The sequence below is a fragment of the Lepus europaeus genome, chromosome 8, assembly GCF_033115175.1.
Source record: "Lepus europaeus isolate LE1 chromosome 8, mLepTim1.pri, whole genome shotgun sequence".
Classification (NCBI taxonomy): Eukaryota; Metazoa; Chordata; class Mammalia; order Lagomorpha; family Leporidae; genus Lepus; species Lepus europaeus.
Window position 1 is genome coordinate 82,947,820 of NC_084834.1, and position 24,213 is coordinate 82,972,032.

At 38.9% G+C, this 24,213-nt stretch overlaps 1 protein-coding gene across 6 annotated transcripts in view; it reads right to left on the reverse strand.

The window, feature by feature from the left end:
* The window catches only part of PDLIM5 (PDZ and LIM domain 5), a 224,118-nt gene that overhangs the window by 33,401 nt on the left and 166,504 nt on the right, over positions 1 to 24,213 (reverse strand). For all 6 annotated transcript variants that reach the window (XM_062199850.1, XM_062199852.1, XM_062199853.1 and 3 more), the window contains one exon: positions 19,391 to 19,578. In XM_062199850.1, coding sequence (XP_062055834.1) covers positions 19,391 to 19,578 — 188 coding nt within the window. The remainder of the gene's footprint in view (positions 1 to 19,390; positions 19,579 to 24,213) is intronic.

Consider the following 24,213-nt stretch of genomic DNA (forward strand, 5'->3'; position numbering starts at 1 on the left):
TAGATCCTGACAGCCTGTAATGTAAGTGGCAGGCCTTTCCTTCACAGAGCACGGGGCCTTTTTCTTTTTCTTTCTTATTTTTTTTTTAAGTCTGATGTACCCGTGGTTCATTCCATTACAGTCTTTTAAATATATGAACACAGGAGAATAATCCGAGCTAAAAGAACTGATTCAGATTCATCAGCGTGTTGACAAGATTTCAGTCATGGAGTCCATGACTCTGTTCAGAGAAAGTTCAGCATGAAACTAGGAGAGCTCCTCAGGCAGAAAGCAAACAACAGACACCCGAGGGACGGAAAGAGAGGCAGGAGAAGAACCAGGAGAATGCAGCGTGGAAGCCAACAGAGGGAGGACGGTGGAGAACTTGGGAACCAGCACCGTGTCTGTGTGTCTCTATGCGTCTATGTAGCCATTCACCAAGTATTTATTATGCACTTACTGTATGCCAAACTCCTTGCCAGTCACTGCTTTGATCGATTATAATGTGAAGGCAGGATCTCCTCAAATATGATCTGAACCTAGGTACTGACTTCCAGGTCAGTTCAGAGGCAGAGATAACGAGAGTTAGGATGATCTCTGCTATATTAATTTCAAATAAATTTAGGAATAATGTATGAAACCATTATTTTTCATTTGCCCTGGTGTCCCTAATAACTTTACTTCTTACTCTGTTATGTATTCTATTAGATTAGTTCCCCACAGAAACATTACTTTCTTTCCCTAAACCTGGCTTCCCATACTTTTTTGCCACTATAATTAATCTTTTAAGAATTCCTGAAATAAAACGGAAAGACATAAGGCTGGGTTCCTCACATTCTGAGAAACATTTAAGAGAATTTGTATAAATAGCTTAAAAAGAGAAACATCACTGGATCCACTTTGTTGTACAACCTCCACATTGGTATACATACGAGTACTTCAACTGCAATCTTTGTATTAAAACAGCAAAGAAATTACGGGGACAATCTAGGCAGAATCATAAAATGAATTTTTTTATTCTCTACTAAAAAGTCCTGTAATATTTCATTCTAACTGAGTCAGAAGTAGGACTAATACTGAAAATACCAACAAATACTAATGCTCTCCCCCCAAAGAGAAAACAACCGTTAACAGTCCTTACAAGACAGAAGTCATATGTGAGTTTAAGTGTGAAAAACAACTGCTTGGCTGCAAAGGGTGTTCCTATTAAAAACAGTGCAGCTAAATAACTGGGCAACATCAAAGTGACGTTCTGGCACTCTAGGGGAGAAAAAGTATTGTAATTCAACATCTCAGAGAATATGTTCCCCCAAGTATGGTAGAAATTTTACACATCCTAAATCGGGCAGCAGGGATGGCAACATGCTTGCATATTATTGCTTTATTCTCTGCCCCTTCCCCAACCATCTCAAACAGATGGTGGCCAAGAGAAGCATAGAATCTGTGCATTTTGACTGTCAAGCCCTTTATGTTGAAAGCAGAAACAACAGTCTACTCTTCATAATCCAGGCATGAAATCATATCCAACAGAAATGGAAAACGTTAAACCAAGATCTAGGATCAGAGGACATTCTGAAGGTTTGTGTAATTTTTATTAAATAGAATCAAGGATTTTTTTAACTCAATGATTAAAAGCAAAATTGAACAGATTAAACTATTATCATTTCTTTAAGCAGTGGAGAATGCTGGTATGTATGCCGTAAAGAATTGGAACAGGTGCACCCAAGGCTAAGTATCAAATATTTCCACAACTTCAGGAGGTTAGTTTCTTCCATTAGCAACCAGCCTTTCAACTTTAAGAACCCAGATTAAACTGGATCTCAAGTGTCTTAATTAAAGTGAGTGTGGGGATTTGGATTAGGTTCAGTTCTCTTTTTAATTTCTTATATCACACATCATCAAAATTTCATATATACATAGTTGGCTTTTTCTATTAATTGACTTTACAAAGAAAACTTCCACTCAGAGTTATAAGTAAAAGAAATCTAACATGTGCCTTCCTGATATGAGATCTTAATTTATCTGGTTTTGCCATCATTCAATTAAAATAAAAAATTGTTTATCACAATATACACAGTATTTGCTAAATAATCTCAATACTACTATTCTAATTTCTAATTTCATAATGGGAAAACAAGTCCATGTAAGTCCACACAATAACTGATTAACAGAAAGGAATAAAGAGTAAAAAGAAAAAAAAAGAAAAAAGTCAAATTAGGTATTAAAAAAGTAAAAACAAAATTGAGACATATATAATTACCTCAGAAATTCTAAAGGGAATCACCAATAAATTTGAATAGACTCTGTGAGCTAAGAACTTATTTAAAATATTAAATTGGTAGAATTTTGCTTATAGTTGAATGAGAAAACTGTAAGGGCATACATTCAATTTTATACTCACATTGTATCTGAATTCTGAAAAGTCTTATTCCCAAAATAACATGAAACATATATGGATTTGCTTTTATCATTTTTCTCACCAATCATCTATTTACTTAAGTGAAAAGGTAGTCTAAACTCAGAAATAAAGAAAAAGATTACTTTAAGCTCTACTTACTTATATGAATAGAACTATGTGGCCAATAAACAAAGCAAAGCAAAACATTAGGCAGAAAGAAAAAGAATATTTCCCCATGTCAAACAATATGCTGAATATCAGATACGGTAAAATAAAAAAATTATAGTAAAGTGTTTTCTTACTTTCTTGAATGTGTAAAAGACTTCATATATGTCATCATCACAGTCTAACATAGGTCTTTTATGGTTAAAAAATAAAGCATCCACTCATTTGACAACACTACTTCTAGAATATATAAGAGGTCTTTGGAAAAATGTATTTTACGAAAAAAAAACCTTGCAGATTAACATTTTTCATGCCAAAATAAATTTACTTCTATTTTTCCATGAACCTTTTTTTTTTTTTTTGACAGGCAGAGTTAGACAGTGAGAGAGAGAGAGAGACAGAGAGAAAGGTCTTCCTTCTGTTGGTTCACCCCCCAAATGGCTGCTATGGCCGGTGTGCTGTGCCGATCCGAAGCCAGGAGCCAGGTGCTTCCTCCTGGTCTCCCATGCGGATACAGAGCCCATAGACTTGGGCCATCCTCCACTGCCTTCCCGGGCCACAGCAGAGAGCTGGACTGGAAGAGGAGCGACCGGGACAGAATCTGGATCCCCAACAGGGACTAGAACCCGAGGTGCCGGTGTCACAGGCGGGGGATTAGCCTAGTGAGCTGCAGCACCGGCCATCCGTGAACCTTTCGAAGTATGTTCACAAGTGTTTTTTTTTTTTTTTAAAGATTTATTTATTTAGGGGCTGGCGCAGCGGCATAGTAGGCCTAAGCCTCCACTGGCAGCGTTGTCATCTAATATGGTCATCTAATATTGGTGTCCTGGCTGCTCTTCCAATCCAGCTCTCTGTTTATGGCGTGGGAAAGCAGTAGAACATGGCCCAGGTCCTTAGGTCCCTGCATGCATGTGGGAGACCCTAAAGAAGCTCTTGGATCCTGGCTTCGGATCGGCCCATCCTCAGCTGTTGAGGCCATTTGGGGAGTGAACCAGTGACTGGAGGACCTCTCTGTCTCTCCCTCTCTTTAAAAAAAATCTCAAAAAAAGAGATTTATTTATTTATTTATTTGAGAGTGAGAGAGAGAGAGAGAGAAAGAGAGAGAGAGAGAGAGAGAGATCTTCTATCTGCTGGTTCATTCCCTAAATGGTGCAACAGCGGGGCTGAGCCAATTCGAACCAGGAGCTTCTTCAGGGTCTCCCACGTGCATTCAGGGACCTAAGGACCTAAGCCATGTTCCGCTGCTTTCCCTGGTGCATTAACAGGGAGCTGTATAGAAATGGAGTAGCCTGGATTTGAACCAGCATCCATATGGGTGCAGCATGGAAAGCAGCAGCTTTGCCCACTATGCCATGGTGATGGCCCAACACAAATGTTCTTAGATCTAAGAATTCTTCCGGTATGAGAGATACATTCAAGAAGGAAAAGATGTATGCCCCTGAAGAGATTATCTTTTTGAGGGTGACAAAGATAAGCAAATTGGCAACCACAGTGTTTTAGGATTAATGCTGCCAAGGGTGCTCATAGCTCCCAAGAAAAATCTGCATTCCCTGTGTAGAATTATCACATATTGTTTCTCTTATTTACATGGTTTAAACACATAGTTAACAAACTTTTCCTATAAAGAGCAACTGTGGGCCTTATGAACTGTTTTGCAGCTATTCAACTGTGCCACTGTAACATGAAAGCAGCTCCAGAAAATCTATGAACAAGCAAACATGGCTGTGCTCCAATAATTCTACTGACAAAGATCAGGTAGTGGGATAGTGTGACCCAGGACCATGGTCTGTCAACCCTCACTTAAAATATGCATATCAATTAGTAAGAAGCAATAATTCTTTATAAAAAGCATTTATGAATATGAGTAGGTATCTTCCTTTATAAAACATTTAATATTTTAATCTGAGGGTAAAAGGAAACTGGGGAGAAAGAAGCGCTCTCACAGATGTGCACCTGTATCAGCACTGGCAAGCTTCCAACTGGGAAATAAATGCCAATAAAAGAACATTTGGAAAAAAAAGAAAGCAGGCAGCTTAGTGGTTGTTACTTTCACTTTTTCTTATCTGAGAACCATGATTCTCAGCAAAGATCTACTTGCTGTAAAAGGACAGAGAGCATATTTACATGCTTCACACCATAGTTTTGACAGTGGACAGCTCTACTCAGGCCTTTATGGTAAGCAGACTGCTTAGCTTAATGATGTCAAAATGCAGGGGAGCAGATGGCAATAAAACACTATTAGAAGAGATGAAACACATGAAACTGGTAGCAGTTTACTTATTCATATAAAATTTTAAAATGGAACCAATAAATCTATCCATCTTAGCTAGACAAATCTAGTTATCTCGATGTATTACTATAGTGCAAACCCTACAATGAAATTTGGGATGGCTGTAGAAACAGTAATTTCCTTTTTCACCCCTATCTCCTTTAGATTTCAAGTAAAAGATAGAATTTATATCCACTTATAACTGGGATGAGCATTATTCAGTGTTTGATCTAATCAAATCTCACAAATATATGAGTCCTCCTCCTCAAAGGAAAAAAAACAAAAACAAAAACTGCAAAACAACAGATTTCTCCAAAGCTCTACTATAATGAAGAAAATAAGCTTTTCTTGATTGATAAAATGTAGCACACATCAGAGTATGATAAAGAGTTGAATTAGCTGTATTCTTAGCTAAATGATCAAATTTCAAAAATGGAATTTAAATGCAAAGAAAATGTTACTTGAAATGGATCTTAGCAGTTGCTAGTTGATCTATTCTCCCTGTCAAAGTCAAGAATCCTTTTTTGTCCTCTCCCTAAGAAAATTAGCCTCCTTACATTTATTCATTGATGTTATCTATGACACAGGAAAATAAACTATTCAGAAACAAAATAACTAGCTTCAACTCAGTATAGGACACTGGCCAATTCTTTTGATATCTCTCAGACTGCAACCTTACTGGTAAAATGATTCTCATTTTAATTTAAAACTTTAATGGTACTACTTTACTAGGCACTCTTAAGCTGAAAGTATTGACTACTAATCAGTGATGCATGCCATTCTACTGTTAAATGAGGTAGTCTGTTGCCTTCTAGGCTTCCTACTGTATTCAAGAGCTCCAAATTCCCAAATGAATATCCCTGAGACAATTAAATATTCATTCTCAAAACCCAAGCTTGTGGGCCAGTGTTGTGGCACAACAGGTAAAGCTACCAGCTGTGACAATGGATCCCATTATCAGAGGACGAGTTGGAGTCCTGGCTGCTCTGCTTTAGATCCAGCTCCCTGCTAATGGGCCTGGTAAGGCAGCAGATAATGGCCCAAGTACCTGGGTCCTTGCCATCCACGTGGGAGATCTGGATGGAGTTCCTGGCTACTGTCTTCAGCATGGCCCAGTCCTCACTGTGGCAGTCATTTGGGGAGTGAACCAACAGGTGGAAGATCTCTTTCTCTCTGTCTCTCCTTTGATTTTCAAATAATAATAATAAAAAACTTAAGAAAAATAATGTTTGTGTTATTTCTCCTTTTTCATTTGACCATAAGAAATTTACAAGGCCTTCAAATGATCACTTTTATATTTATAGTTTATCTGTGCCATACTTCTTCAAAACAGCTTATGTTTTAAAAACGAATCATCAATGTTTACATTCTACATTAATTAAAAGCCCTTGCCTTTTAGTACCTACCAAAGCGCTTTATAATGAAAAAAGTTATTCACTAAAAAGAACTAATTAATTCATCTCATTCACATAAAAGGAATGATGCCTTAATAGGAATGTAGGAAAACAGATATTTGTTCCATATGGAATATCAAAGCTGAACAATGTCTAATATTAAAATATATTGTGTATTAAGTATGTTACCAAAATATCAAACAAATGCCTTTATAATCCTCATTAAAATGCCTGCCTCCATGTAAAAAACAGAAATCCATCAATTTCTTGCTAGGATCAGGGATGTGAAAGTAAACAGGACTCAACTGTGCATCTTGGTTTGAGCCCCAGCTGCTCTGCTTCCAATCCAGCTCTCTCCTACAGCTCCTGGGAAGCAACAGCTGATAGCTCAAGTGTTTGAGTCCTTGCAACTATGTGGGAGATCTGAATGGACTACCTGGTTTCTGATTTTGGTTTGGATCAGCCCCAGCTGTTGCGACAATTTGGGGACTGAATCAGCAGATGGAATATCTCTGTGTCTCCTTTTCTGTCACTCGGCCTTTCAAATAAATAAATCTTCAAACAAAAAAAGTTTTCATGGTAGTGTTATCCGGACACACCATAAAAACTGCCAATGAAAAGAAGAAAGATTTCAGCACTGCTAGAGAACATTAACTACTGGGAAAGAAAACATAATATTTTATTTTAAATTGCTCTATGAAATAAAAGTGACACTGTTTTCTATAGAAAATGGTGCTATTAGGTAATGTATAGTTCAGTTTTCTGAGTAAGAACTAGATTGGTTGGTTATTTATTTATTTTTGTGGTAAGCATGATAGAAAAGTTGAAAGAAGAGAAGTAATGAAGAGAGTACACCTGACAGATCACGTGGGCATCTCAGTAAAGAACTGAGAGCAGGGGCAGGCTCTGTGGCATAGTGGGTAAAGCCACCTATGACGCCGGCATCATTCAGGACCTGGTTGCTCCACTTGTGATCCAGTTCCTTGCTAATAAAGTCCTGGGAGGGCAGCGAAACATAGCCTGAGTTCTTGGGCCCCTGAATCCACGTGGGAAAACCAGAGAAGGCTCCAGGCTCCTGGCTCCTGGCTTCGGATTGGCCCAGCTCCAGGCGCTGCAGCCATTTGGGGAGTGAACCAGCAGGTGGAAGATCTCTGCTGCTGTCTCTCTCTCTCTCTCTTTCTCTCTCTCTCTCTCTGAGATTCTGACTTAAATTTAAAAAAAATCAAATTAGCTTAGTCCAACAATGTCCAAAAGAGAATATAAGTGAAAATGACTTAAAAAAAAAAAACCATGAGAGCAAGAAATAGGCTATTTATTAAAGATATAATATTAATGCATTTATTAAAAATCATTACAGATGCTCTCACAATCAACATATTTTAAAAAGAGAATGAGAAAAAACTGTAATTAATGCAAAAATTTTAAGACTTTCATATTTACATTTTTCTGAACTACATACAAATAAAATAATTTGTTTAATTTCTGACTAATAGGTTCTAAGACCATTCTTTTGTTTTAGAAGAAAAATGCAACTCAAAATATCTATTTCCAGAGCAGACATTTAGCCTAGTGATTAAGATATATGCATTCCACAAGGGAGTATCTTGGCTTGATCCCAGGCTCCTGTTCCTAATCCCAGTTTCCTGCCAATGCACGCCCTGGAAGGCAAGGGTGATGGCTTAAGTAACTGGGTTCTTGTCACCCTCAAGGGAGACCTGGATTGCATTCCTTCCTCCCAGCTGCAGCCCTGGGCCAGCCCTGGTCACTGCAGGCATCTGGAGAGTAAACCAGTGAATGGGAGAGCACTCTCTCTCTCAATCTCTTTCAAATAAGTAAACTAAAATGTCTATTCCATGACAACATGTTATACAGTGCCTTCTGCAAAGCCAAACAGTGTAATGAGGATCATGTAAGGTTACCAATCTCACATTTGCAACAATAAACAAGGAAATAAACGCACTTATCTGAGAAAAGGCTGTATAAAGTTGCCCCATTGAACAGATATCAATAGTAACCAGTTATTTTATCAAAGCAAACTTTAATGAATTTCTCAAGTATAGCATAAACATGCTACAAGGTATAATCAACCCACATTTGTATGTTATAAGTTGACAAATTACACTGCATAGAAAATCTAAAGGTTTCAGGGATGGAGCTGTGGCATACCAGGCCAAGCCTCCACCTGCGGCACAGGCATCCCAAATGGGCCCTGGTTCCTGTCTCAGCTGCTTCTCTTCCGGTCCAGCTTTCTGCCTACGGCATGGGAAAGCAGTGGAAGATGGCCTGAGTGCTTGGGCCCCTACACCAGCGTGGCAGACCTGGAGGAAGCCACTGCCTTTGGATTGGCCCAGCTCCAGCCATTGTGGTCATTTGGGGAGTAAACCAACAGATGGAAGACTCTCTCTCCCTCTCTGTCTCTTCCTCTCTCTGTCTGTAGTTCTACCTCTCAAATAAATAAATAAAATCTTAAAAAAAAAAAAAAAGGAAAGAAAACTAAAGATATGTTCAGTCTAATTTCTGTGCCATGGTGTGGACTGCTCAGAACCAAGTATAGTTTCTCCAAAATGAATATAATCGTGCCCCAGTGTTATAACAAAGACTCCAAAAATACCCGATAAGGAATCAAGTTTCGGGAAAGCAGTGGTTCAAGTGGAAGTACCTAGCAGTTTTGCCATGGAATTCTTTCCTTTCCCACGGAATTCTCTCCCTCTCATTGCCACTGCCTGGGATAATATTCATTACCAACATCTCTATTCCAGATTATCTTAACAACTTCTTAAATAGTCTCCAGAAGCCCAATCTTAATTTCTACTCTGAATTCATAATGATCTTTTAAACATATTAAAGCTATGCCGATCTTTTAATAAAGCAAATCTGATTTTGCCTGCTTCCCAGCTCACAAAGCTTTTAACTGCACCAAGTCCACACTCTTAGGTTCAAAGCCCTTTCTGACCAGGCCCCCACTAACTCACCCACCTTTCTCTCTGCCTACTGGACAGTCCTGAACGATTTGCTTTCCACTTAAGAAGCCACGCATTCTTTCCGAGTTTTGCATGTATCTTTCCCTCTCCAACGTGGCCTCTTTTTAAAAATGTTTAAGGGCTGTTGACGATGTGATTTTTCTTCAGGCACATTACACTTTTATTCTTCTATAAAATGAGACTTCATTACAAACAGAATACATATTCCATCTCAAGATTCTATCATGGGAACTCCATCCAGATTCTCTCCCTGCTTTCCATTGATACACACCTCACTGCCTTCCGACTGGGGCCTTGTAGTTTGCTGACTTTTGTGTTCTGTTTTGGTACATCCAAGTTAATTTGTCCACAGTGAGAAAACAGGTGCTAGCACATCTTGACTATTACCTCCACACTCCACTGCTTGGTTCTTTATGTGTCATAAATTTCCATTTTCTTTGAGAGAAGAAAAATTCTTGCCATAGGCCTTTAGAACAGTTATCATTCATTTTTTCAAGTCTCTGGAAGTACTATACCACTGATTGTACTGCTGCCTGTGCTCGCAATCTTTGACTCTCAGAGGAGTCTAATTCCTCGGAGAGAGTGGGCTCTCCTCCCCCTTAGAGAATTATGTATTTCCACTTTTGTTCAATGATCATCATGGGGATTTCAGGTCTAGTAGGAGGACAGAATGATATTCTAGCAAATGAAGTAGGTGTCCTTCAAATTATATAAAGTTGATTTACAAAGTAAGACAAACTGCCTATCACTCACATACTCAGGACATTTACTGAGGGCTCATAAACTGTGCCAGGTATTGTGTAGGTGCTATAAAACAAAGATCAATAACTCTTGGTCCCTATCCTTAAGGGAATATAAAAACAGTGGTAAAAGACCCATATGTAAACAATTAAAATGAACACAGTGAATGCTATGATAAAGACACAATCGAAATTTTGTAGGAACACAGAGCGAGAGTAAGTGATTATTTAGAGGGCTCAGGAAAGCTTTACAAAGAAAGTGACACATGATCTTAAAGGGTGAATAGAAATTTGTTAGGGATAGAGGGCACAGGAAAAACATTACAAAATAAAAAAGAGTTGCAAAGGACAAAGGTGCATGCCCAAGGAATGGTATGAACTCATGATTTTAGCTTGTCTGGACTATAAAGAATGTGAGGTACTACTACAAAGTCAGGCTGGAGAATGCTGGCCTAAGTCTGTAAGGTGACAGAAAGTACTGCTAAGAATCTAAATATGGGGCTGGCGCTGTGGCACAGCAGGTTAAAGTCTTGGCCTGCAGAGCTGGTATCCCATATGGGCACTGGTTCTGGTCCTGGCTGCTCCTCTTCTGATCCAGTTCTCCGCTATGGCCTGGGATAGCAGAAGATGGCCCCAAGTCTTTGGGCCCCTGCACCCACATGGGAGATCCAGAAGAAACTCCTGGCTCCTGGCTTCGGATCAGAACAGCTCCATCCATTGCGGCCATCTGTGGAGTGAACCAGTGAGTAGATGGAAGACCTCTCTCTCTGTCTCTACTTCTCTTTGTAACTCTTTCAAATAAATAAAAAAATCTTTAAAAAAAGATAATCATGGCAACAAAAAAGCTGCAAATAAAAATAACTACTTCACTTACTTTAAAAAAAAAAGAATTTAAACATGGGTCGGCATAGTGGTGTGGTGCTGTTGCCTGTGATGTGGGCATCCCATAAAGGTGCCTGTTCAAGTTCTGGCTGCTCCACTTCCAATCCAGCTCCCTGCTAATGTGCCTGGGCAAGCAGCAGAAGATGGTCCAAGTGTTTGTTGAGCCCCTGAACCCATGTGGGAGACACAAAAGAAACTCCTGGCTCCTGGCACAGCCCCCACTCTTATGGCCATCTGGTGAGTGAACCACCAGGTGGAAGATCTCTCTCCCTCTCTCTCTCTCTGCTCTTTGTAAATCTTTCAAATAAATAAATAAATAACTTTAAAAAAAAAATCTAAACATTTTACATAGCAATAGAGCCCAAAATATTCTTTCAAGCAGAGAAGTCATGTGAAAACCATTTTGTAATAATAAAAATTATTAATGTTGTAACAAAAGAAATAAAAGGATTGAAACCTAAACTTCCAGGGCTAGCGCTATGGTATAGTGGGTTAACGCCCTGGCCTGAAGCGCCAGCATCTGATATGGGTGCTGGTTGGAGACCCGGCTGCTCCACTTCCGATTCAGCTCTCTGCTATGGCCTGGGAAAGCAGTGGAAGATGGCCCAATTCCTTGGGCCCCTGCACCCACATGAGACCCGGAAGAAGCTCTTGGCTCCTGGCTTAGGATCAGCACAGCTCCAGCAGTTGCGGCCAATTGGGGAGTGAACCAGCAGATGGAAGACCTCTTTTTCTCTTTCAGATAAATAAATAAATCTTAAAAACAAAACAAAACAAAAAAAAACAAAAAAAAAAACCACTAAACTTGCTTGAGTATTCTCTATGTCCCAGATACTTCAATACACTGTCACATCAAGTAGCTTTCACAACAATGTTATAAGGGGCACTTGTAGACCCTTATTTTAATAGATGATGAAAGCACAGGCTCAGAAATGCTAGTTTTCCAAGAATCTTTCCCAAAGGGCGGGGCCACCATCAATCAGAAAACCAGGTTCAATGAATAATGCGGCCTCACTCAGCAAGGCACTGCTTCTATTCTAGGAAATTAATCACCCTCGTTTTGAATATGATTAGACTAAAATTAGAAAACTAATGTGTTCCACATATAATGACCCTTCATAATTTGAAGCCTGGATTTACAAAACACATTTGACTATATTTGGTAAGATAATAATATTTTTATGTATAGTTATATCTAATTAAATTTATCTCATTTGGTATCCATAACATACACAGGATTTAAGAAAATCATCACATAGCAAACTAAGCCATTTATATACATACATATGTTAATATATGTACAGAAATATGTTTTAAACTCTTATCATTAAGTTTATCAATATAAATTATTTATATTAATTATTAATATTAATATTTATAAATATTTTAAATAATATTTAGTTTAATTAATATTTATTAGTATTAATTAGTATTAATAAATTCATTCATGAATTACATATAATATGAAGGTTTTGAGCATAAAAATCTGTTACACATACAAATATAAATACAATTTAAATTTAAAATTATATGTCCCAGATTCTGAAAAATCTCACCTTTTATGTATCTTTTGAGAGTCAAGTCACTGAGTCACTGTTTCTTTTCTTTTTTTTTTTTTTTGACAGGCAGAGTTAGACAGTGAGAGAGAGAGAGAGACAGAGAGAAAGGTCTTCCTTCCGTTGGTTCACCCTCCAATGGCCACCACGGCTGGAGCTACGCTGATCCGAAGCCAGGAGCCAGGTGCTTCCTCCTGGTCTCCCATGCGGGTGCAGAGCCCATAGACTTGGGCCATCCTCCACTGCCTTCCCGGGCCACAGCAGAGAGCTGGCCTGGAAGAGGTGCAACCGGGACAGAACCGGCGCCCCAACAGGGACTAGAACCCGGAGTGCTGGTGCCGCAGGTGGAGGACTAGCCTAGTGAGCCACGGTGCCGGCCAAGTCACTGTTTCTAAAGAGACTTTAATATCTCTTTGTGGAAGCATTATCAAAGACATGGGGCAAGTAGGCAGTAGTACTGCCGGCTTATATAAAACTCAAGGTTGGATTCCTTCTTTTTTTGTATCTTAGTACTTTCATCCAGAGTATGAACTTTTTAATATTGTGCAACATAAAATATTTACCTTGTCTCTAAGTCACAGGCGGGCTTGTGTGAGTGTATGTGGTGGTTTATGTTGAAGTATGTGCTTGATTACACAAACATGATGATCCCATCCAAACCATGATGCAGTTCATACACAGCCACTTTCCCATTTGCCAAGCTGGTATGGTGGTACTTTGCTCTTGAAAGCTGTCTGGGCAACACTGGCTATCTAATATCTCAAGTGAACTGAACTGAGATTTCAAGTCAGAACTGCAAAGGATTAACAGAAACCCATGTCAGGCTCAGACTACACTGGTCAGTTTTAAACTTTCAGTCAACCCTTTCAACACAATCTTTTGTTGGGGGGTATAGGCAGTGGATTTCTTTTCTTTTCTTTTTTTTTTTTGACAGGCAGAGTGGACAGTGAGAGAGAGACAGAGAGAAAGGTCTTCCTTTGCCGTTGGTTCACCCTCCAATGGCCGTTGTGGCCAGCGTGCTGCGGCCGGCACACTGCACTGATCCGATGGCAGGAGCCAGGTGCTTCTCCTGGTCTCCCATGGGGTGCAGGGCCCAAGGACTTGGGCCATCCTCCACTGCACTCCCGGGCCACAGCAGGGAGCTGGCCTGGAAGAGGGGCAACCAGGACAGAATCCGGTGGCCTGACCGGGACTAGAACCCAGTGTGCCGGTGCCGCTAGGCAGAGGATTAGCCTATTGAGCTGCGGCACCGGCCAAGGAGATGGATTTCAAAATCACATTAACCATCACTCATTGAGTAGACAAATGTGGTTAAAATACTTATTTAAATCAATGACTTCCAAACTTTTCTTGAACTGTAAGACACAGTCAGAAATACACCTTAACATCTGATCCAGAATACACATTTATGTGGCATGTATATACATACACATCATCTCCATAAATAATACCTATACTTGATATGTCCAAATATTTACTATATTAAAATACTCTGATATTTTCTATTCCATTTTTAACTAGTTCTGGCTAAAATCTATTAAACAGATTTCAGGGTCATCTAAGCAAGTCATAGACTCCAATTTCATAATTTTTTTTTTTTGACAAGCAGAGTGGACAGTGAGAGAGAGAGACAGAGAGAAAGGTCTTCCTTTATCTGTAGGACGCACAATTTAATCTTTAGACCTTATAAAAGAGATGGCTAACATTTTTCTGTAATAGCATAGCCAAAATAAGAGCTTAAATAATAATCTCATAGCTAGATTTACTTCGCCATCAGCGAAGTAAACAGTAAGTAGAAAAAACCTCCCTTTCAGACCAAAGGGAAAGAAAGTTTTAAAGTGAGAATATAATTTTCCTCATGGGCATTGTCTACCTTAGAAAAACTACTACAGAACGTGCCTGTGACTATAGACTTGTAGTTCAGGCCACAGAAGATTAGAGATGGGACTTGGGCACTCCCTTGACTTGCATCCTCTGGTCTGCTTTAACACAAACCAGGAGGAAAAGAAAGCTCGGCATCAGAAGCAATGGGTGGCAGACCTGTTAGTGGCTGATCTGTAGAGTGATCTGCCCTCAAGGAGACCCAACAGGCCAGTCCACTGTGGTGACTTTCAATGTGGTAAGCCTGGGCTTCAGCTGCAGTAAACTTGTGAAGAGCCCTGGCAGCTCTGCCAAGAGTTGGATCACTGGAAATGGACCTGCCCTGGAGTCGAAGGATGCCCAGGTCAGAGCCACAGATCTTATTGGCTCTAAGCTGAAAAGCCCTTCACTCAGCCCAACTTCCAAAGTGACCACTGCAGCTGAGGGGACAGCCAAGTAGGGTCAGCAACATTGAAGGCAGAACTGTAAATTTCTTGTTAGAGATGCCCCCTGCCTTTACCTGGCCAGCTCTCCTCCCAGGCCAGCCAAGTAATGAAAGTCAACAGAGTGCCTTCCCCTAGGAGATTCACACCTCCCTTAGGATGTACCCCATGTGAAGAGATAGATAGGTCTGGGCCTCTTAACTTACAAGGCCTAAAGCCCACCAGATTATTATCAAGCCCCTTCTATCAGGCTCTATTTGCCTCTCAATCAGAAAACTTAATTGTAGCTTAGACAGCACCTTTCTTAGCTCCTCTAATAATGACTCTGTCCTTTGTTCTAGACCCTGTCTAGCACACTTGGGCCTCATTCCTTTGTAATCATAACCTCTACTCTACCACCAATGGCTCTACTCCCAACCTGTGTGTACTGATGGTCCTCTTCCCCACTTAATGCTGTATAATTGTTCAGACCTGGTTAATGCCACTCTTAGGATCATTGGTTACTATCCTCACTCTGTCTTTTATGACCTTGTCTAAATATGATCAACATCGGCAAACTTGGAAGGCTTCCATAGCTTTGGCAACTCATGACAAGAGCCTAGGGTGGTTACTGGCGCCATAAACTAGAGTGTCAATTTGTTGGGTCAACAACAGGAGTCACTGTGCACTTGCTCCTCATGTGGGATCTCTGTCCTTAATGTGCTGTTCATTGTGACTTAATGCTATAACTAGTACTCAAACAGTATGTTTCACTTTGTGTTTCTATGTGGGTGCAAACTGTTGAAATCTTTACTTAATATATACTAAATTGATCTTCGGTATATAAAGAGAATTGAAAATGAATCTTGATGTGAATGGAAGGAGAGAGGGGAGGGTTGCAGGTGGGAGGGAAGTTATGGGAGGGGGAAGCCATTGTAATCCATAAGCTGTACATTAGAAATTTATATTCATTCAATAAAAGTTAAAAAAAAAAAAGACTGATAGAAAAAAAAAAAGAAAAGAAAGGTCTTCCTTTGCCATTGGTTCAACCTCCAATGGCTGCCGCGGCTGGCGCACCGCTCTGATCCGAAGGCAGGAGCCAGGTGTTTCTCCTGGTCTCCCATGAGGGTGCAGGGCCCAAGTACTTGGGCCATCCTCCACTGCCTTTCCGGGCCATAGCAGAGAGCTGGCCTGGAAGAGGGGTAATTGGGACAGAATCCGGTGGCCTGACCGGGACTAGAACCCTGTGTGCCAGCGCCGCAGGCAGAGGATTAGCCTATTGAGCCGCGGCGCCTGCCCAATTTCGTAATTTTGATCTTCTCCCCCCAACTCAGCTGTGGTAATTATATTTAAAATGATATCACTGGCAACAGTCATTCTTTGCTGGCCTCTGTGTTAGGGGAGGGTGGACAGGATTAAATCCATTTTTTTGTTTATTTTATCACCAACACTGCAGCACAGGTATAAACTGTCAAGAGAAAGGTGCCAGAAACATTAAATATGAGAGGAGCAGTGAGACAACTGCCTGATTGCTTTATCTTGGCTTAACCTGGCCCAGTATCTCACCTGTCTGGACTTTGTCTCTTTGGCTGTCACAGAACTGTGACAAACACAAGTACCCATAATGGGACATTTATCCTCAATATCGAAAGGATTTTTAAATTGTGTTAGGAAGCTCTTGAAACTATTCCTCAAAGAGTAAGAGCAAATCCTGAGGTATCTATCTATCTATCTATCTATCTATCTATCTTTGGGTAGGATAGAGTAAAAGAATTTGAATAGCTAGGAATTTTATATATTTATTTTATAATTTTATAACACAATGAAAACAAGTCACTTTCATATAACACAACAGCATTAAGTGTCAATTTCTATGACCTGAGCAAGATAAATAGCAGAAGCTGAGAAATACATTCTGATTAGAGTTAAGGCTTATGATGTGATTTAATTATGAATTCACAATAGGAACATTTTTTCTATAATATTGTTTTATAATGTACAATGTTTTATACTGTTACAGCTTTGCTCACATTTTCTGGGACAAAGAAGCCAATCTTTTAAATACTATATGAATCATGATTATAGCTGCTCTGATTTGTCTGTTTTGAATATTCTACCAAATCAAACTGGACTCAGAGAGCGAAGGGGTCTGCCGCCCTCTTGAGGTCATGTTGCTGTACTGTATTATCTAGGCAGTCCACAAATGTTGGAACTTCTTTTCACTTTAAGAGGCAGAGCAGTATTTTGTCCATAAACTTTTGAGTTTACCCTCCATTGTACAAATACCTTATGTTCTCCCTTGAGTTTCTACATCAAAAATTTAGTCTTTGCCTCACTATTTTACAAAACACTCTTGTAGCTTCTTAGTTACCACACCAAAGGAATTTTTTGAAAGTTATTTTCTGTATTCAAATGCACGTATAAGATAACTACAATAAATCTGTATCATCACAGAGCCTTTACAGAAATAGAAAGAATTAAAAATGTATGAGGCTGACCTCCGCCAGCATTTCCCCCCGAGAGTACAGCTGTGACTAAATTACATTAATAGTCCAGAAATTTCAGAGGCTAATGGTATCAGGATATTTTCATGTTTTCATTACTCATTCACTTATTTATTTGAGAGAGAAAGAGCGAGAGAGAAAGACTTAGAGAAAGAGAGACTGATAGGCAGAGAGGCAGTTTCCATCTGTTGGTTTACTCCCCAAATGGACAGGGGCCAAATCTGGGAACTAGGAAGTCAATCCATATCTCCCACCTTGGTGGCAGGAACTGAACCTCTTGAGCCAGCACTGCTCCCTCTTAGGGTCTGCATGGAAGGAAGTTGGAATATGGAGCTGGAGCCAAGAGTCAAACCCAGGCATTCCAGTGTGAGATGCAGGCATCATAAGTGGTGTTTCAACCTCTTGGCAGAATGTCTGCCCCACGTTTTAAATTTTTAAAATAAATAAAATAGTCTTTTTTTAAAGTCATCAAGATCTTATATGATGGTTAATTTCCTTTCTCCTACAACATAAATACTTCTCACTTCTTTGAAAATTAGCAATATGTAACACATATGCTATGAAATAAATTGTATAAATAACTAGTTATTTCTAAAGAAAATTTGTTTATAATAAAGGAGTTTATTTATATCTCAATACCATCGAATGTACTTAGTTAATGTATTTAAATATATTAAATACTGTGTCTAATATATTGAAATGCTATAAAAAATACAGAAAGATGCTAATTAAAATAATTAAAATCCACAATTTCAAAAATACTCTTAAAGAATAAAATGTGATCAGTTCTTAAATTTATCACATTTTGAATATCTGTCTTGTGCATCTGTCTATATTCAGGTGAAACCTGATGAGGAAAGATGAGAAATTTAGGGATTAAGTGAAGAAGTACATTCTACCATAGAAACAAGAGCTTTCAAAGGATAGTAATAGGCATATCTAAGTACTGACTAAGTACTGTTGTGGGTGACTAAGTACTGGTTATAATTTGGAGGGAATAATAAGAAGCTAGTAAGGGCTAAAGTAAAAAGATACAAAAAACAAAACAACTGAACAGGTCTTAAATGAAATGGTAAGGACGGTGACACTGGCAAATCAGGGCTTTGGAGAGATCACAGGCCACAGTATGGAGATAGGATTGGAGGGAGACACAGGGTCAAGAAGACTGGTCAGAAGTCACCTGCAGTGAGGAGAGGCCGCACCAAGGCAGCAGCTCTGACAACAAGGAGGAGAGAAGAAACTTAACACAAGGAAGTGGGACCAACAAGTGTTAGTTACTCCGAGGCTCCGGAGGCCAAAATCTACTTCACATTCTTGCTTTGGTGATGGAGTGGACGCGCCATTCTGAGACAGGAAATGACTCTGCAGACATGCTGCATTTGAGGGACCACTAGTGGACAGCAAACAGGTCAATGGGTTTGAGGATATGAAGTTCAGCAAAGACAACCCCACATATTAATGACAGCTGGGAAGTAAAGGGAATCTGGCTGAGGTCACCCAGGGACAATGGAAAGCCTTTGAGAGTGGAAACATTTAAAGGACAGGCCTGTCATCCTCTGAAAGAAATACCTTAGTTATATAATCATAAATTCTGCTTGTATTGGGAGGAACAGGAAACGATTTAGCCCTCTTTAGTTTTGCAGACCAGAAAGCTAAGGGTCAAACAGGTTATGTGACTTTATTTAGAGGTATTTATCTGTGGAAGTGAATGAGCCCCAGCTCTTCCCTCCCCTCATGTAAATGTTCTATTTCTAGTTCTGTGTCTTTCTTCCCCACCTGCATTGCAATTTTAACAAGACCTAACAGATCCATTCTTCAACAGTTATTTGATGGCAATAGATGCTTCTGTTGTTGTTATCTGTATGTATCATGAAAACCAAACTATTACACTCCCAAGGATAACCTTTCAGCAATACAGTTCGTTATGAAAGAAGAGCTGAAACCTAGAATTCAACATTTACTTCCTGAGTCATCTAGGAAACAAGGAACTGCTCAATTCTACAATTAATGAACAGCAAATGCAACGTGACCAGACACACACGTGCGCACACATGTGCACACACGCACACACAGTGTTTGAGATGCGCCAAGAAAAGCTACAGCTATTCTTTTAGAGTCCTTTTGAAATCTCAGGTAGTTGAAAATGGGTTTCCCCAGTGAATTCTATCATGTACTACAGAACACATTTTCATAACCACATGTCCTTAAAAAAGCAAGCAAAAAGAGATTTCTTGGAATACCTGCTTGGCTTGGGCGTTGCCAGCTTGGTGACTTGATAACACCAGTGGAGGCCACAGGCTTGAAGGCAGCAGCAGTGGTGAGGCTGGCCACGCCCGGTCTGCTAGGGGCTGGGCTCTCCAGGCTCTCCTCTGTGCTCCGAGCTGAAGCTGCTGACGGAGCCAACTGTGGAGAAGGCTCCTGCGTGTGACTGTAAAGAAAACAAGGAAACATTATTTTGGTGAAGTGACAGCAATCTTACCTTAGCAAGGAGCCTTTCTTCCTAAAAATCTAAGTCTTCAAGAAAAACAAAATATCAATTACTTGACTTGAAAAAAAGAAAAAAAACTCTGAGATCCTGAGTGGAAAAACTGCCTTTTTTACTTTTTTTTTTTTTTTTTAACAGGCAGAGTGGACAGTGAGAGAGAGAGAGACAGAGAGAAAGGTCTTCCTTTGCCGTTGGTTCACCCTCCAATGGCCGCTGTGCTGCAGCCGGCGCACCGTGCTGATCTGAAGCCAGGAGCCAGGTGCTTCTCCTGGTCTCCCATGGGGTGCAGGGCCCAAGCACTTGGGCCATCCTCCACTGCACTCCCTGGCCACAGCAGAGAGCTGGCCTGGAAGAGGGGCAACCGGGACAGAATCCGGTGGCCCGACCGGGAATAGAACCCAGTGTGCTGGCACCGCTAGGCAGAGGATTAGCCTGTTGAGCCACGGTGCCAGCCAAAACTGCCTGTCTTAAAGACAGAAAAGAAAAAGAAAAAAGAAGAAGAAGAAAAGAAGTCTGAGTGCACGTTTCTTCTGTACTTTGGAAAGTCTCTTTAAAAGGCCTATCATAAGAAATCAGGCTTTTGAAAAACTTATATAGCCGATCCCCTTACATGATTAATTTCCTCTTCCTATTCTTCTCTATCTCAACATTAAGAAGTCAGCTAGATGAGAACAATAAATTATTGGAGAATCCCTGATAATGTCTATGAAATGGCACAGATGCCTTCCTTTTCCCATATGCTCTGGTATTATATGAAGTAAGCTTCCCAGACACCTCACCAGCTACTTTTCACTCCCATATTCACTCACTCACTCATTAAATAAATGTTTATACACCTGCTAGATGTCAGAACTTGTGCTATTTACTGGCCACATGTTGTCCTCCACAGAAAAGAGACAACATCACCCACCTAATAGAACACCCAGTGTTCTGATTTCATACTACAGGAAAAGAGAAAAGACCACCATTATCTTCTCTCAAACAGAGTTATTTGCTTGAAAGGAGGCCTTATCTGTTCTGGTTCCAGTTTAGTATGCAAGATGATCACATGACCATAAATACCACATCATTTGTGACTCATAAATTTATATATATATACATGTATCATTTCTAAAAATAACAATAATTTAAGATTGCCCAAAATATAAAATATATGATTCAGAATGACATAGCAGTAGTTATTTCTCTCAAATGAAGTATAATAAAACATTGATAGGAATAGTTTTACAAGTCCCTAATTCTTTAACTCTTCATATTAGTTGCAGAAGTAATTCCATGCATAGGAGCTCAATTCCTTCAGTAACTGAAATTAACAGCTGGAGGAATAGATGGATATACTACCATATTAATGACTTCAGTAAAATAAATACCCTTAACTGTGCTTTTGAGAAATTTCAAGTTCAATCGTGTCCACTATTATTACCAAATGAACAAGAGTATCTAAATCCTCCAATGCCTGTTAAATCTCAGATAAAACCTAACACAGTAGGCCTGAGACTGCCTACTCTTGTGGAAAAAACCACCTGTAAGGTTAGTGCTTCACTGGAATCTGGCACACGGCTGCTAAGATGTTCCTTCCAGGAGAGAAAACTTTCTCTAAATGATAAGGAGGCTTCCTATGCCTGTTCTGCTTATGTAAACGATATGCTCTATGCCCAACTCTTCTTTCCTTCTTAGCATCTGGAATTCTGGTATGAACTGGGCTCAGGGTGCTATGTAACAAAGCTCTAGATGAAAATCTTGGATACTTGGTCCCTAATGAGCATCTGTGGTAGTCAACACTTTGCATATTTTGTACATTTTCCTCTGCCTTGCTGGAGGAATTAAGCACATCCCGTATGGCTCTACTGGGAGAGGACTTTGGTAGCTTGAGGGTCCTTTCTTCCAGACTTGGTTTTATGAACTTTTTCCTTTGCTGGTTTTGCTCTGTATTTTCACTATAATAAACCTTAGTCATGAGTAGATCTATATGCTATCCGGTAAGTCTTTCTAGTGAAATATCAAACCTGGCAGAGTTCCTGAAGCATTTCAGACAGTAAACAGTTTAAAAAACTCTTTTAGAGATACTTTAACTTACATCCATGTTGTTCCTTCCTCTTTGTTCTCTCAAATTCAAGTGTAACAGAACCACCACTTTCTTCTATTATTTCTGATCATTTTTAATGAAATACTAAAAAGCTGCTTGGTGTTAATACACACTACACAAGGACAAATTTAAGCACTTTAATAATTTTTTGTCATAAATAAAAAGTGAAAGACTGTTTAGTTAATGGGAATGTCGAACACAAATAGTTGGTAAAGGTATCACACACACACAACACACACACAAAGCATTAATGGGAACAGAGATTCAACATTCTAGTATAGCGGTCATGAGCATCTTTTCAAAGCTTTGTGATGAACAAATTATTTTACTTCTCTATGCCTTAGTAACGTACACTTTGAATGAGGATACTACTTTACTTGTGAGATTTCTGTAATACTTTAGGTATCATAATGAGGCAAAAGTGCTCTGCATAAATTATATAATTTATTAACAATAACAATTAATAAATTATATAACTTGCTTTCAGTCACTAAGAAAAAATTTCAAATACTTATCTACAGGTCATTTTCATTCTAGAATTAAATTACTCATATGGAGTTGATTAAAATAACTAATAATCCATATTGTCATGGTTATAAGAAAATGACTATGTAATATTAGAGGTTATAAATGAAGCAAAAACATAATCTAGAAACAACAATAAATGTGTAGTACTCTGAAAGAATTAACATTTAATTCCAGGAGGAGTGCCAGAAAAATTTACTTAGAAGAGAGTGATAAGGATGATAGGAATTCAATGCCAAGCCTAATGAAGTTTAGTTAAGGGATCTGGTGATCCTAGCTCAGGATACGAAAAAGACTTAGTAGAAGCATGACAGGAATCCCCAAATATCTGACATGTGGATTTATTCTCAGTGGCTACAGTGTTTGTCAATTAGTTGAATGTATACTGACACAGATTTCGTAAAAATAAAACGAAGTACTTTCTAACATTAAGAATCATATCAAGGAAAAAGAATTGATTCCTAACATGAGAGCCCAGTCAACTGAAACTTAGGCAGTAGACAGAAATGCTAAATGGATTCAATCATTTAGAAGGTAGAAGGCTAAGTTATACTTTGGCATGACATTCCAAATGTTCTATGATAAAGCTACAACCTACAAGTTTAAGCCTATTTACTATCAGTATATAAATGGTATTCTAGCTACCTGTACTGTCCATACTTCTACATTTTCCCCAAGGTCTACACGGTAGACACCTCTCTCCACTGTCTGCATCAAATTCTATCCATCATTAATAACATAAGTAACAATAAGACCCATCTTGTACTGTGTTCCACGTTAAGCTAACTTAACATATTTAATCAGTCAGGCTTCTAGAAGCAGAGACACTCCTTATAATTTGTGGCATTCATTAACTGTGTGGAAGTTCAATTTTCTCTGGGGAAAGAGATTCCTATTTACTTAAAGTATTTAATGTAGTAATGGAAGAATAAGACTTTATCTAGACAATCATTTGCCTAAATATATGATGCCTAAGACTCTAAAAATCTAATATCTTTTCCCCTGATTTTTAACTACTAGCTACCAAAGAAAATGCACACATTAGGTAACATGCACTAAAGATGAACATAATAAAGTCATTGGCTATATTACTTTATACTTAATAATAGAATATTAGCAATAATTACTAGCAGCCAAATATTCTAAAATTAGTAATTTATTAATATAGTACCACATTTCTATTTAAATTAAATTGCTGTCTTATTTCTGAACTTATGATTCAAATTGTACCTAAATTTTTAAATGCTTTCTAAAGGATTATAATGAGGAAATTAATGTGAATTAAAAAACACCCTTGGCTAAGCACAGACGCTGAGAATCAACTATGGTCATTTTCAAGTAGTCTGCCAAATAAAAACAAAAACTGAAATGAAATGATAAATTAATATAACCTCTTTCTAGCTCAAGAATACCAAGATTTTTGCTTCATATTTAAAAAATTGAAAGTAGGAAAAAAATATAATAAAGGAGCAAAGGTTTCTTTTCAGAACCGAGTTAATGAGGAAAAAAGAAAAAGGAAAGAAAGTTAACTTTCAGGGTCAGCAATCTGATTTATCTTGAGTTTACATTCCTTTCCCACATTTGTTTAACTATTCCAACAAAGTTCAGCCACAGACTGGGAATGGTCAGAAATTTTAAGTCTATTTTCAAAGGGGAAACCATGCTTGAAGAACACTCTTGACAGTAACTTTTATTTTAGTTGCCTGTTTAAATAGAGAAAAAGCTAACTGTACATCACAGGTTTAATTATCAATGTTTAAGCTAAGCAGTTTTTCATGAAAGTCTTACCCAAAATCACACATCAATAGGCAGTTGTTGAAATGGTGGGAGGAAACACTGCACCAGGGCATTAATTATGAACATTTTATATTCTAGAATTCTTCCTTCAGAACTCAAGGACCTGGACTTACAGAGGGATCATGAGAGATCTTCCTTCCATAATTCTTGTTTATAAGAAAATATTTTAA